General features: G+C 37.9%; 2 protein-coding genes across 2 annotated transcripts; one reads left to right on the plus strand and one right to left on the minus strand.

The window, feature by feature from the left end:
- Positions 1–861: 861 nt before the first annotated feature.
- On the minus strand, positions 862–4677 carry lcat (lecithin-cholesterol acyltransferase). The gene is made up of 6 exons (XM_084396596.1): positions 4407–4677; positions 4012–4168; positions 3360–3475; positions 3185–3280; positions 2480–2704; positions 862–2044 (listed from the first exon to the last, which is right to left on the minus strand). The coding sequence occupies exons 1-6, from the start codon at positions 4549–4551 to the stop codon at positions 1473–1475; spliced, it is 1311 nt and encodes a 436-aa protein (XP_084252722.1). The 5' UTR covers positions 4552–4677; the 3' UTR covers positions 862–1472.
- A 412-nt stretch (positions 4678–5089) lies between these two features.
- Positions 5090–14793, plus strand: ccdc135 (coiled-coil domain containing 135). The gene is made up of 18 exons (XM_084396593.1): positions 5090–5198; positions 5315–5442; positions 6861–7035; positions 7140–7265; positions 7388–7582; positions 9782–9940; positions 10013–10231; positions 10315–10437; positions 10793–10865; positions 10966–11094; positions 11464–11592; positions 11882–12099; positions 12277–12492; positions 13484–13582; positions 13658–13768; positions 13862–14005; positions 14243–14357; positions 14577–14793. Exons 2-17 carry the CDS (start codon positions 5315–5317, stop codon positions 14345–14347), a joined length of 2349 nt encoding a protein of 782 aa, XP_084252719.1. The 5' UTR covers positions 5090–5198; the 3' UTR covers positions 14348–14357; positions 14577–14793.
- Positions 14794–14988: the final 195 nt, after the last annotated feature.

The following is a 14988-nucleotide window of genomic DNA, read 5'->3' on the forward strand; positions in this document are numbered from 1 at the left end:
TATTTTCTGCACTATAAAATTACACATACATACCTCAAATGTGAGTTTTGAAATCCTTGTGTGCTTTAAAAATCTAAGATGCTAATTAAGGATTACAACTAACAAGAACTGTCTGTATGTAGTTTCATAATAAAAAGCACAAACCAAATTAGCCTACATATTGATCCTGCCTGAACAACATTTAGTTGTACTTTTACAGATTATCTGAATAATATAATTTGTATTAAATTATGGAAATCTCTTTCTCAAAACAATTTAATAAACTGTTTTTTTAGAATAAAAATAATAAAAAAAACAGCCCTGATCATCGATGCTAACTGGTCAATTCCAGCCATGCTAAATTAGTATTATTTATGAAAATGTGTGTCTTTATTGTGTTGTAAGCATTAAAATCTATTAATAAAAAAAAAAGTATAATCAAAAACAAGTCAAATTTCGCTATAGTCACGGCTGGAGGGGATGATCATTGAATCATTGTCAGATTGCACATGTAGCCAGGTTGCTTTGCTTCACTCTGTGTGAGGATGGTGTTCAAAGATCATAGAGATTTGAGGAAAAAAAAGATACGACCAAAACGAGTTACTGATTAAAGGAATCCTATTCTGCCAAAATATCTATATTTCAAAGGAAACGATCAATTATTTTTTTCCAACTAAGCAAGTAAAGATTTCCTGAGTGGCAAAATGCCTGCCCGTTTCTGCGTGAACTCTGAACCTTTGTCTAACATATTTTAATTTGTTTGCAAAAAAAGTTGATGTTTATCAGACTTAGAACTTCTAAACCAGTTCAAAGGTTACAGAGTTCAACAAATATTATCAGTGCAGTGTACAGACAGATGTACAAATAACAAGGACCAATAATATGGTTAAACATGTTTTTATAGTTATAGTAAGCAGCAGTTTAACTAGTAGTTTAACAATATCACAGCCTAAAAAATATCATCATTTTTAGATATGAACTGTGATTAACATATTACAGTTGCATAGACAGTTTAAGTTATGCTATGCTACATAAACATCCAGTACATTTTATACTTTAAGAGCTATGGTGTCTGCAATCTTTAATGTACAGATTAAATACATTTGATACATTCTTTATAATACAAATACAGTTCTAGACTGTAACAAAGAAAAAAAATGACTATATCATGCCTATTAATATATTATAAACCAATACAAATAGATCATTAAGACATACGGTGTGTTCACGCCATGTCGGAATTCCTGTAATTATGAGTTTCCGACTCACTCAAAAAAAACACGTCCTTGTAGAACTCGTAATTACAACTTGTATCAAGTGACTGTTGCGGATTCATTTTGGTGTTGAGAGTGTTGCCATATAAATGCATAATTCTGAGAACATCACGGGTTGCCATCTCGTGATTACGGTAATTACAACATGGCGTGAATCCAGCAATACCTTTATACATGATACCAGTGTCGCAGTGCACTTATAATGCAGTTGTGAATACGTCACACAAAACTAAGAGAAGGAGGCTGTTCAAAGCTGACATGCTTTTCCTCATGGTACTTTCCCTCCAGAATTCTCTGGATTGCCGTCAGCACCTTGTGATTAAAGACCATGTCCAAATGAGCCATGCCTCTGAACTCTGTCACATGCACGGCCTGTTCCTGCTTCCCTATCCACCGCTTACAGAGACTCATGCTGCGGCTGTCGACGGTGTCATCGCCGTCATCGTAAAGGATATCTACGGGGTCGGCGTTTGGAAACTGCTCGTCGTACACGTAGGTCATGGGAGTAGGGAGTCCCACCCCGTAGAAGCAGTAGACCTCGACTCCAGGTGTGGGCAGGCCGGCTGTGAGGTTTCTGGTGTCCTCCCACATGTACCAGCCATCCTCAAAGTCAATGTCTTTAAAGAACTTCCGGTAGTCCTGATTGGTGTAGTTGAAAAAGGGGGTGGAGATGAAGGTGTGGTCTTTGGGCCAAGCCTCTTCAGAAGGGATCATCCACGGGTTTGTGGTCGTCATCCGTTGTTCTTCGCGGATTTTTATATTGGACACGAAGGGTATGCCATCATTTTCACCTAATAAAGGCATAAAATAAAGACCAAAACTCATTTAAAGAGTCCATATTATGTCTTAATTTTGGTTTTGCGCTCTACTAGATGTTAAAAAAAACATTATTTTTCACATATCTGACATCTCTTCCCAGTCTATCAGTAACACTCTGTTTAGTTCCTGCTTCTATGAAGCCCCTCCTTCTGAAAAGTCCAATGTGCTCTGATTGGTCGACTGGACTAGTGTGCTGTGATTGGTCGACCACTTCGAGTGTGTTTTGGAAATATTACCATACCATGAGTTTCAACACACTGCTAACTTACTCAACCTGGCCTCATCCCTTTTTTTTTTTGCGTGTGCCTTGAGCGTGAATTATTTAAATGAAAAATGTTGTAATGTGTAATTCAGCAAGGGTGCTTTAAATAATAAATCAAATAAACTAATTAAATAAATTACTGTACCTGATGCTAAGACTCGGAGGGGCTTCACAGCGCCTGCCCAGGGTGCTCCCAGAGAGATGAAGCCCTTAATGTAATGGTCTTTCCAGTCCTGAGTCTGCTGGTTGAGGAAGTACAGGATGTAGTTGTTGCCCATGCTATGGCCCAGAAGGTAGACTGGCTGCTTGTACTCATCATGCATCTCTTCCACCAAGCCTTTCAGACGTGAAAAATACTCCTCCTGCTCATCTATGTGGTACCAAACATAAACGTTCACAGATTGTTATTGGGACAAAGAATGAAAGTACAGTGCGAATGGTTGCCAGGGTGTTGCTATGGCGTTGCCAGGGTGTTTGGGGTGGTTTCTAAGTAGTTTCTGTGTGGTTGATAAGAATCTGGTTCCTCCAAAATGTGTAACATTATCAATTATTATAATAATAATTATTGTTATTTTATTGTATGTGTATATATATTATTTATTTATTTATTACTGTAGTGTATACAATGTCAATTATGTAGAATAGGATTCTTCAACTGTCCTACACAGTTTGACTCAAAGCCTAAACAAACGCACCCGCCTGTCATGTTCATGTAATCCTGAAGACCTTGACTTGCTTGTTTGTGTATATTTGATTTAAGTTGGAGCTCTACAGTTGAATAGTCCTGACATAGAGGCTACCGTCAACTATTTGTTTTGTGCTATGGTGAAATGATTGTGATTTAACTTACTTGGAGCGATTCTCCAGTCATACGGAGCACCACGGACAGTCTCATTTCGCACATATCCAAAGCTGACCAACTGTTGAACCATGGTATGAAGGTAACCTATAAAATAAAAAGACCATCAAGATGAAAATGAGGATGTTGTGATGTAAGAGGTCCAATTACTTAGTGTTCCACTCACCAGTCAGCTTGTTTATGTCAAGAAACTCTATAGGGTGCGTCTGTCCAAATCCAGGGACCCTGACCTCCACCCCGGGTGCGTTCGATGTCTTGCGACTTGTCCTGTTGTACACAATTCTGCGCAAAAAGATGCAGCTGTTAAATTCACATCGAGTTCGAGCCAAAGCAAAACAAGAAGTTGTATTTTAAATGTATTCCTAAAAGGTTGCAAAAGCAGGGAGGCTTTAGTTCAAATATATCACAGCTTCTGATAATAAAAATAGTTAGGACAGTAGATTTGCTACTAATATTGATTATGATACATTGGCCTGTCCTTATGACATCAGCCTTTGTGAACCGTCCAAAAGCAATAGACATAAGGTCAATGACCTGAAATACAGAACTGAGGATGATTAGGAAAGAAAGTGGTCAATAAATCAGAGGTACCTAGAAAGGGTTGCTTTGTTCATTTGTGCACTAAACAAGCAGTGTAAATATTAAGTGATACTACATTTTAAGCATATATATATATATACACAAACACTACACTCAAAAGTTTGGGGTCAGTAAGATTTTCTTTATTAAAAATGTCTTCATTAAAGTTTTCAAAAGTGACAGTAAACTATAATGTTACAAAAGATTTCTTGTTAAAGTTTGTTCTCATAGTCGGTTACCTTATATTATCAATCCAGCAATCAATTCCAATGGGCATGAACATGTTCAGGTCCATCCAGAGAGGAAACCAGTCCTCGGTTTTCTTGTAACACATCCAGTGCACCAGTGTGGGCTTGTCTATTTTGGCCTCCAGGCGATTACCCAAATTTCCAGGTACTGTTTCAAAGGGGTAAAAAAAGTATTATTATTTTTTATTATTTCACATATTTTGTTACCAAAGATGGACCTTACAACAAACTCCACAATATATGAATTTGAACTTGTCTAAAAGTGAGGTCACTCTGTTATCTTGTCTAGGTTGTCTTATGTAGGCACAATTGTATACTTGTATAGGCTAATTGTAAACAAAATCCCTCAATTTAAATGTCCAAACTGTGAATGTAAGATCGCTTACCTATGATAAGAGGAGGAGTGCTATTGTTTACGACGCGAGGTTTGGCTGTCGGAGGGAAGATAACGTTAAATAACCAGAATCCAGAGGTCTGGTGCAGTGCAATCAGAAGAAATGCAATGCATCGGAAGGAAGGCGAATATCCCATTGTGTTTGTGTCTGTGTTCTTCTGGCTGACTCTCACTCCAGCGCTATATATTAATGCGTTCGTCGCGAGGGGGCGGTGAGTGTATCAGAACGTGAGGTCACCGGACCGTGTGCCCCTACTGTGTGTGATGATTACATTACAAGGATATATTTCAATGACAACAACCCCCCCTCTCAACCCCCCACCCCCCCTTCCCCCCATTTTTCCCCTATTTTTTCCCCATTTTGTCTTCATTTTTTATATATATATTTTTTTTTTTAATCTGACAGTACAATAATAAAACATGGGGCTTAAAAACAGACGACACATACAAAAAATTAAATAAAAAGAAGACAGCGAAATTGTTTTTAAATGCAGCAGGATCTTTAGTAAGTTGTTTTATTGTATGAATAATATGTTTTAAAGATAAAAAAAAATGTTATTCTGTTTTATTATCATTCTTTCTTATATTTAGAAATATAACATTTTAAAATTAATATTATAAAATGCAAGAACATCTGTCCCTGGATTATAACGTCAGCGAACCCTCGCTATGGAAACCAAATTGCGCGACGTAAACAAGCAGCATGTCTTTACGTTACACTGCTGTTTAATCTTCGCTTTGAAAAAATAATTTAGGAACGAACGGGGAAGAGATTAATTTAACTGTAAGTATACTGCTATCCACATTAACTGTAAAATAACGAATATACATTTTTCGTTTAGAAGTTGTTTGTATAACTTCTCTCAGTATGTGTAACGTTAACTTTATGACTTGTTTTAGATGGAGGTGTTACCGGAGGAAGATTGTGAAGAGGACGCTACTATAATAGCAGTAGATGATGAAGAGGGTGTTCGAGAATTAAAGAGCAGGCTGTCCAACATACGAATAACCCCCACAGTTACACACATGTGAGGTTACTAAAGTTCAAAAACATGTGGTAAACTCTTGTTAAAGCAATGTGCCGTGTTTCTCCATAGGAGTTCCTCCCACAGGAACACGGTGGATGTTTACAACGGCCTTAATCATTAGCCACAAACAAGGGTGGTATATTATCGAGTCATGCATGTGGGGTAGTAGACCAAGGTCAAACACCTCCAATGTTTTACTTTTACAAAACTATAGAGTACATTAGTGTATAGAGTAAGTTGATGTTAAAACCCACCTACCACGGCCTCAATCTATAGTGGACTGCATTAACCTTATAAGGAAGAATGTCATGAAGCTGGTCAAGAAAAGGTCCAGGTCAGGGTTATTATAGCTAACTAAATCTGAAACCATAAAAACATTTTTGCTTCTTGAAATAAAATAACCGTTAACTCAAATTAAATATATATATTTTTTAAAACATACCAACCTTGCACTTATTTTATTTCAGCCAGTTGCCAACATTTCTCGTTTTCATTTTTGATGTACTAAAATACAAAACACCTTAAACTTTTTATCAAGTTCCTCAAACCATTCTTGAACAATGTCTGCTGTGGCCACTGCAAGAGGCCACTTCCATCAGAGAACACCATTGTCATGAACAATGTTTAGGTTTCACATCCACATGAATGGCTGGACCCAAGGTATCCCAGCAGAACATTTCCCAGAGCATCACTTCTCCACCGGCTTGTCCTCGTCCCACAGTGCATCCTGGTGACATCACTTCCCCAGGTAAACGGCGCACATGTACGGCCATCCACGTGATGTAAAAAGAAACGGGACTCATAGGACCAGGTGACCTTCTTCCACTGCTGCACAGTCCAGTTCTGACTCTCTATTGTCGGCACTTTTGACGGTGGACAGGGGTCATCATAGGCACTCTGATTGGTCTGCAGCTACTCAGCCCCATACGCAGCAGGGTGTGATGCACTGTGTGTTGTGACACATCCTTCCCATAACCGCTATTAAAATTTAGTGTGACTGTATTCCACAGTAGACCTGGCGGGATAGCCTTCGTTGCCCTTATGCATGGATGAGCCTTGGGCGCCCAACACCCTATCGCCGGTTTGTGGTTTGTCCCTCCTCAGACCTCTGTTGGTAAATACTCACCACTACTGACCTGGAGCAACCCACAAGCCTTGCCTTTTCAGAGATACTTTGACCCAGTCGCCTTGCCATAAAAATGTCAAAGTCACTCAGGTCTTTATTCCATTTCTCCAGCATCCAGCACTGATTACGAAAACTGATTGTTTGCTTACCATCTAATCTACCCAGACCTTAATATGTGGCCTTGTTAGGAGATGATGATATACGTTACATGCAAGTGATACTCATAATTTTAAGAGTAAAACAACAATGAAACATCTTTCTATTCATTGGTCTTTGTTCTTTACTGTTTCAGAGCAAAGCCAAGACCTCAAGTGGACCTTTCCAAATGTCCATCCTCATATAAGGAGAACTCCTCACAGGAGAAGCTCATGCTTGCGATGGCTGAAAACTTCCGTCAGCAGTATGCTCTTTTATATCCTGATAACAAAGCGCTTCTTCTGTGCCCTGTAAATGAGTGCGGCGTTCAGGTGCGTACAGCGAATACGCTTTCCAGACATGGCAACATTACCACAAATGACTTAAATACTCTTTTGTTTTCATGATGTTTTCTTATTTCACTGTACATCAACAGAAATTTGTAAGCACCACTTTGCGAAGCACACTGCTGCCGTATCCTGAGCTGTACAACTGGGAGGGATGTGCCAGTTTTGTGTCTGATTTTCTCTCGTTGGAGCTCTTGGATCCACCATTTGAACTTGTGAGAATTTCCGACTGTTTCCCTATTAATTGCGTTTAGCTTGATCTAACTTGACTTATGAGGGTTGTTTTCGCCTTTTGGACTCGAAAACATGTTTTTTATTTCATTTCTGTTCTATTTAGCCCAAGCAGCTGTCATCGCCCACCTGGGTTCTGCAGACTCAGAGAGGCACGTGTTTTGATTTCTCCAGTGTGCTGTGTAGCCTGTTGTTGGGCGCAGGATACAACGCTTACTGCGTCAGTGGGTACGCTACTAAAGAGATGTGTCTGCTCGATCAGTCACGGCAAGAATGTCCCTTACTGCAGATTCAAATCCAAGTAAGTACGGAGTTAAAACCATACACTAGATCACAAGCAGTTTTATGGCATGTACATTTAAACAACTCATCACTCAGTCAGTTTGTCTGATCGTTTATATGTGACGATGACTTTAAAATGGGTTTTCAACCTCTTTCAGGCCCCTTGGCGGATAGATATACAGAGCAGAAACTAAAACCTAAACTGAAATAAAATAAAATAACTCATTTTTTCAGCTAGTTGCCAATGCAACATTTATCATTTTATTTTATTTTAACTTGATGTACTAAATAACTAAAAATCAAATCAAATAAAAACACTATATATAAAAAAAAACTTCAAAATGACAAAACCAACAAAATTACTAAAACTTTAAAATGAAAATGGAAAATATAAAAAATGTATACAAAATATTAATAAAACATATAATAACATCTCAATGATACTAAAATAAATAACACTGATAGAGAGCAGGAAATTAAATAAAATTGAGAATTGATTTTAAGCCTGACCTGTGACATGCAAATGGTCCATATTAATGTATTTACATGCTTTCTGATGCTTAAATTGCAAAATTGTAATAAGTTATATATATAAATGATAAATTATGTTAATAGAAAATCATAAATTATCATACATTTATTCATGTAGGCCTAGTTAGTTTCATAATCTATTGATATAAAATGACCATATATTTGTACATTACTTGATTTTACTTTACTTAATATTACTTGTTACGTACTTATTTTAATATGGTAGGACAATGCAACCTTTAGCTTTTTTTTAAATTAAGGGATTAAAGGTAATATTTAGGGCCCGAGCACCCTATTGGAATTGCTCCGTTTATGTATTTTTGTATTTCCACATCTTTTTATGTATTTTCACAAAAATTACACGGTAATTTTCAGTTTTCTAAAATTAAAGGGATAGTTCACTTTGAAATTAATTTTTGATATGTTTTAGCTTACCTCAAGGGCATCCAAGATGTAGGTGTCTTTGTTTCCGCAGTAGTTTCAATTTTGATATTTTTAGGTCAAACCGTTCTTGTCTGTCAGTCTTATAATGCAGGTCTATGGTCACTGTCTCAAAACACAAGCACAGAGTCCAAATTAAAACAATTCCCCACGTCCAAATGAAACAATTCCCCATCATAAGTACACATTGATGGCCTAAGACACGAAACGAGCGGTTTGTGTGAGAAAACGAACAGTATTTATATCGTTGTTATCTCTTGAAAACAGCACACGTCCAAATGAACTGACGGCGCGGGCGGGTATAGATATATACACTAGATGTCGCTTGGCTACGGTTTCGTTCCAATGAACTGCAGTAGCCAAGGCGACATCTATGTATATATCTATACCCGCCCGCGCCGTCAGATCATTTGGACGTGTGCTGTTTTCAAGAGATAACAACGATATAAATACTGTTCGTTTTCTCACACAAACCGCTCGTTTCGTGTCTTAGGCCATCAATGTGTACTTATGATGGGGAATTGTTTCATTTGGACGTGGGGAATTGTTTTAATTTGGACTCTGTGCTTGTGTTTTGAGACAGTGACCATAGACCTGCATTATAAGACTGACAGACAAGAACGGTTTGACCTAAAAATATCAAAATTGAAACTACTGCGGAAACAAAGACACCTACATCTTGGATGCCCTTGAGGTAAGCTAAAACATATCAAAAATTAATTTCAAAGTGAACTATCCCTTTAAGTTGTCAATAAATCAAGGAAGTACCATTTTAGTCTTCCTACTTCAAAATTGCACGTTTTATTTAAAGAGAAACACTGATATTTGAAATCAATCCCAAAAACCCTTCATTGCTCAAACCCCGAAATGCAGGAAACTGCAATGCAAGGGGGGATGTCTCTTTATCATAGCTGAAGCTAAGCAAAATAAGGCTTTGCGAAAAATAAAGACTTTCAACAGCGTTTCTTAGAAATTACTGCACCTTTAATGTTACTTGCAGTTACTTAATGTAATTTACCATCAATTTCTAATAAAACATTTTTTTTAAGTAAAAATGTTTACAGTGTAGTTTGAGCAGGCTCTCTGAAGTATGTCCACAGGTACCTTAGAGGTTGTAGACCATTTGTTGATGACCACAGCTTTAACACCAATTCCCTTGAGCGGTCGTATTGAAATCAGTTACTTCTGAAAACCTAAACTGGATGAATTCATGTCATGGATGGATTATTTTGTATGATCTGCTCAGGGGAAAACAGAGGAACCGGAGAAGACAGTGAGGAAATACTCTGTGAAACCCTCACGCAACTTGCACAGCAACTTTGAAAAGCTTCAAGAGGAGAAACGACACACAGCAGCTAAAGAAGCTGCACTGAAGGAGCAACTGGAAGCTGAGAGACTTCAGAAGGTTGGACAGAGAATGTTTCAGTGAAATTCAGTAGTTTCTGTTTTGCATTTTTCACTGGTTCCTTTTAAACAGGAGAAAGAACGTCCACCACCCGACCCTCTTCTGGGCTTGAGAGTTCACAGCTGGGTTCTGGTGCTCTCAGGGAACCGGGAGGAACCTGAGAACTTCTTCATTGACCCTCTGACAGGCAAGAGCTACTCCACCACCAATGAGAACTTTCTGGGCATAGAGAGCGTCTGGAACCATCAAAACTACTGGGTCAACAAGCAAGACTGCGCTTTCGGTTGTAGGGTCAGTGTCTCTTAGTGTGGATGTGATATTAATGTGAGGATGACAAGCATTGGAAAGTTCACTGGGTCTGTTTGTCTCTGCAGGAGATGACCTTTGACATGGGCGATCTATCAAAGTGGGAGTATATGCTGTGTGGCCTAACTAGCCAATCTATGTCAAACATTTCTGAGCCAAAGACACTCCAAGAGTCAGAAGATGAGGAAGAAGTACAGAAAAACTGTTCTTTATTTCTAATTTTTCATTTAGTTTTGATCCCATTATTGATTTAAAGAGATAGTTCACCCAGAAATGAAAATCTGTCATTTACTTACCCTCATGTTGTTCCAAACCTGTATACATTTCTTTGTTCTGTTGAACTCAAATGAAGATATTTTGAAGAATATTTATAACCAAACAGTTGTTATGCACCATTGACTTCCATAGTCTAAAGAAGTAAATGATGACAGATTTTCATTTTTGGGGGAACTATCCCTTTTGAACTGTTGAAGGGCCCATTCCACACTAAACCTGCTAAGAATCTATTACATCAGATGTAACCACCTATTCTTTTTTCTTCTCAAGGAGGAAATGGATAAGCTGAAAGTGTTTGAAATGCCTCCATCTTGGGTGACTAAAATAGATATTTCAGCCCCAGGTCAAATTCTCACTCTTACACATAGCCTTCCATCCCTTATCCACTATCTCTTAAGGTGAATTAGTCATCAATGTTCTGTTTTTATTTTGTATCTTTATAGATATGGAAATGCGTTTTCCAGGCGGTATGAAGGTTGTCCAGTACAGGAAAGCCAAGCTGGAGAAGTTTGCCCCTTACCTTCTGAAAGATGGTCTTGTGACCAAACTCACCATTTATAAAGACCTTGATTGTAAGACATTTGCAGATGTTTTTGTTTTCAACATATCTCGTCATGTTGATCATGTACATTTAAATGAACAGAAACATCATGTTAAAGGCATAGTTCACCCAAAATAAAAAGAATGCCTAAATAATTTTTTTTATTAATAATTATAATTTAAATATAATTAACAATAATTCAAAATATAATTATTTTTAAGCATGTTCATTTAGCCTTTAACCTGTGTGTTGACAAGTTAAGTATACATTCTCACTTTGTCACTTTCATAAATAAATATTATGCATATTAAAATATTCTGAATAAATATTATTTATTTATTTATTTGCATGTTATTTTAGCATTTAGCTTGTGTGTTGACACTCTTTTTTTTTTAATCAGGCACACAACCCAGCACCATTAAGGAATGGTTCAGTCACCGAAGTGACTGTCTTGACGAGAGAGAACTTCACACAGACAGCAATGTGACATCTGAGCATTTCAGGCCTGGAAGAAGGGATGCTCTCAGATGTAATCTAACATACATTTTCTATATATTACTGATGTCAGTAAGCATGACTCGTTACATTACTAATGACTCGTCAACTTCAATAATACCAGTTTTGCTCAAATTGTGTCAGGGCTCTTGGGGTTGGGGGTACTGCTCAACAAAAATGTGATTAATTAGAAAACTTGTTTGTTTTCAATTTAAATGAAATCTCATTGCATTTTTTCCTATGTGGGTTTGGTAACCAAATAAGTTGAAACATCAGTTCACAATAAAACAAGCCTGGCATTTTAAACGTTTCATTTTGTTTAGGCCACAGGTACGTCACTTTAGTTCCCGAGACGGAGCGTCAGATGGACTTTTATAGTCATACTCGCACTGACGGTCTAGCCAGAAGAATCGAGAAGCCTTTCGAAATGACAGAAACCTTTGAAGATCGGACTGACTTCCTCTTTTATCGACATGTTGTTTATGGAAAGCAAGCCAAAGTGATTTGGGCTGGAGAGGCTTTTGAACAACGGCCTCTAAGGGTAATGCTCTCTCAACAAACAGGCCTGACTTTTAATCTTTAAGCAGTTTAACCTTATATTATCTTGCTGGTATAACATTAACCAACAGTATATGAAAAGCTACATATTTTGCTTCTAGTGGCCTTGCTAACAATAAACAAAAATGGTCATGGACATTTTGTTTGGGGTCTCCAACAGAGGGTGGAGGAACGGTTCCACAGAGATCCTTCTAAGCCGGCAAGTAAAGATGTGGCTGAACGGGTCTTTATGATGTCTGACAGACAGATCCAGGTGACCTATCATCTAGAGGACGGCGGGATCATCCCAACTTGGCTCAACTTCACGAAACCCAAAGAACCGGCAGACTCGCAGAAAGCACAAGCTTTTACTCCACAGATGGTTTCTGGCTCTCAGGTCTGATGTCACGCATAAAGAATTACTTTTGTCAGTTGCATGATCAAAGTAAAACAACAGTGTTTTATTGGCACCTTAAAGATCATACAAAACATACAAGAAACAAAGACAATGCTTTGAGAAAAACCTCAATAGGCCTTTTTATGATAAAGTCAGAGTTTTGAGAATAAAATCAAAACGTTACAAAAATAAAGTGGTAATATTTTATGAGAATAAAGTTAAAATTACGAGAGTAAGTCATAGCGATATGAGACTAAAATCGTAATGAGAAACGAATAGAAAACGGTTACGTAGAAAATGGAAAAGCGACAAGACATTTCTATTTCTGTCAAGTCGCAATGTATAACTCCACCCACAGTAAAATCTCACTGGCCCAAATCTGACTCTAAATAACTGAATTGTATAGAAATCTTTGTTCATTGAAGAAAAAGTAAAAAAAAGAGTAAATTTGGGTGAACTGTCCAATACAGTCTCATGACAAATCTTAACTATTTTACGCTGGCTGGTGACAAACTGGTGGCGAATTCATATGATCTAATTCATACAATCTGGTTTTGTATGATCTCGTTTATACGTTTTCGTACGACCTATCACTGAGAGTTAGATTTAGGGGTGTGGTTTATTACAAATAGTACTCTTTTCTGTGAATCCAATTATATGTACGATCTCGTAAATACGATCTTGTTTGTATGTTTTCATATGACCAGCTATTTCGTCACTGAGGGTTAGTTTTAGGGGTGTCGTTTATTACAAATAGTATGCTTTTCTACGAATCCAAGTATATGAATTTGTGCGAACTTCGTAAAATACTTACATTTTCTCTTGTGATCAGGCTGGAACTGTCTTTTTAAGCATAACATATGTTCTGATTTGCTGTGATTTTGTCATGTCACAGCATTTTCGCAGCAAATGGAAAGACTGTCAATATCAATATTATGGTTCATATTTTATTGTCTTTGTGTTTACGGCTTGTTTCTTTTTGCATGTTCAGGTGGATCGTTATGCGAACTTGCAGCTGTATGAAATGCTTGTGGAAGCGATGAAAGACGAGGAGAACGTTGAACTTCAGATCAGAGATTCGGAAAAAGCGGTATTACAGTTCACAAGCACCACAACAAATGTTTTTGTTTAGCCGATCATATTGACGTTAGCGTGTGTGTTTCAGGTAAAGTCCATTCTTGCTTCGAGAAAAAAGGAGGAAAGTAATACTGATCTGCTGATCTCTATATACAACACTATGAGGAACGAGATGGCCCGTCGGCACATGGAAGAAAAGGTGAATACGGTCAAGCACATTAGCTAAACGGTCAACCACATTCATCGCACTGATCCAAACTACCACCTACCTCTGGTTCCTTTCGTTCCTCAGGAAAAGAAGCAGCGGCAGGAAGAGAAAGAGCTGGACCTGTTGGCTCCTTTCCAGGCCCGAATGGGACAACCAGAAGCCTGTCTGACTGAGATTAAACAGCTGCTTGATAACAAAACCAGCCGTAGCCAGAGCAGAATCAAAAAGGCAAGCTAGTTCAGTCAAGAAGATTTAGCACCTTCTTAAAATACTGCATAAATTCATAATTGCATACAAACATAAAGCAGCTAGCTAGCCGTTTTAATCTGATTGGCTGAATTTGAATGATTGAATAGATTAATCGCCACTTAAAGGGATGGAAACACTGTTCACAGTTCTTTCTGGTTAAGCGGGCCAGAATACACTTCTTAGTGAATTGAAATCATCTCAAACTTCTTTGTTCAGGAGGAAGAGGAGTTGCAGAAGAGCCAGCTCACCTTGACCGCTGAGGACGAGGACGACTCGCCTACTGCTCTGAAGCCAAGTTCAGGATCCACATCCTCAAAATGAGACTCAGTCGGTACACATCTCAAATCATTTGCCGAATTCTGTTATGACAACAACTTTTTGGAGTATCTCATCTTGGCCTCCAAGTACAACAACTGTATCCAAATGAACCAATTGTAGCTAATTAATTTGGAGGCGTATGGGCAGATCTTCGCCTTGTTCATTGGCTTGCGAACAAGCATGTTGGTACATATTGCTTTAATAACAGTAAATCTGTATGTTGTTTTTGTAGACACAAGGAGAGGGAACCTCAGAAGAATCTGGCCCTGGAGGAGAATCTAAAAAGACATCCAAAGTTGGCCAGTCACTCACTGTGACACAAGACAAGTGCATCCTAGCGGTCTACCACACAATCTACACAATTATATTACTATCTGGGACACTCTATCTTTCAGGACATATCTCTAACCGTCACATATGAGCTCAATAAAATGTTCTGTTGCATCATTTGAGAGGTTATTTTCCTTTTGACAAATGTCAAGACACAATAACTGATAAACAATCAGAAGTTGTTCAATGTCAAGTGGCTAAGTCACAATTATGCACTACTGTTGAAAGGTTTGGGGTCAGTAAGATTTTTTTAAATGTTTTTGAAATAAGTCTCTTATGCTCAGCAAGGCTGCATTTACTTGATAAAAAATACA

This window comes from Rutilus rutilus (genome assembly GCF_951802725.1).
Source record: "Rutilus rutilus genome assembly, chromosome: 23".
Classification (NCBI taxonomy): domain Eukaryota; kingdom Metazoa; phylum Chordata; class Actinopteri; order Cypriniformes; family Leuciscidae; genus Rutilus; species Rutilus rutilus.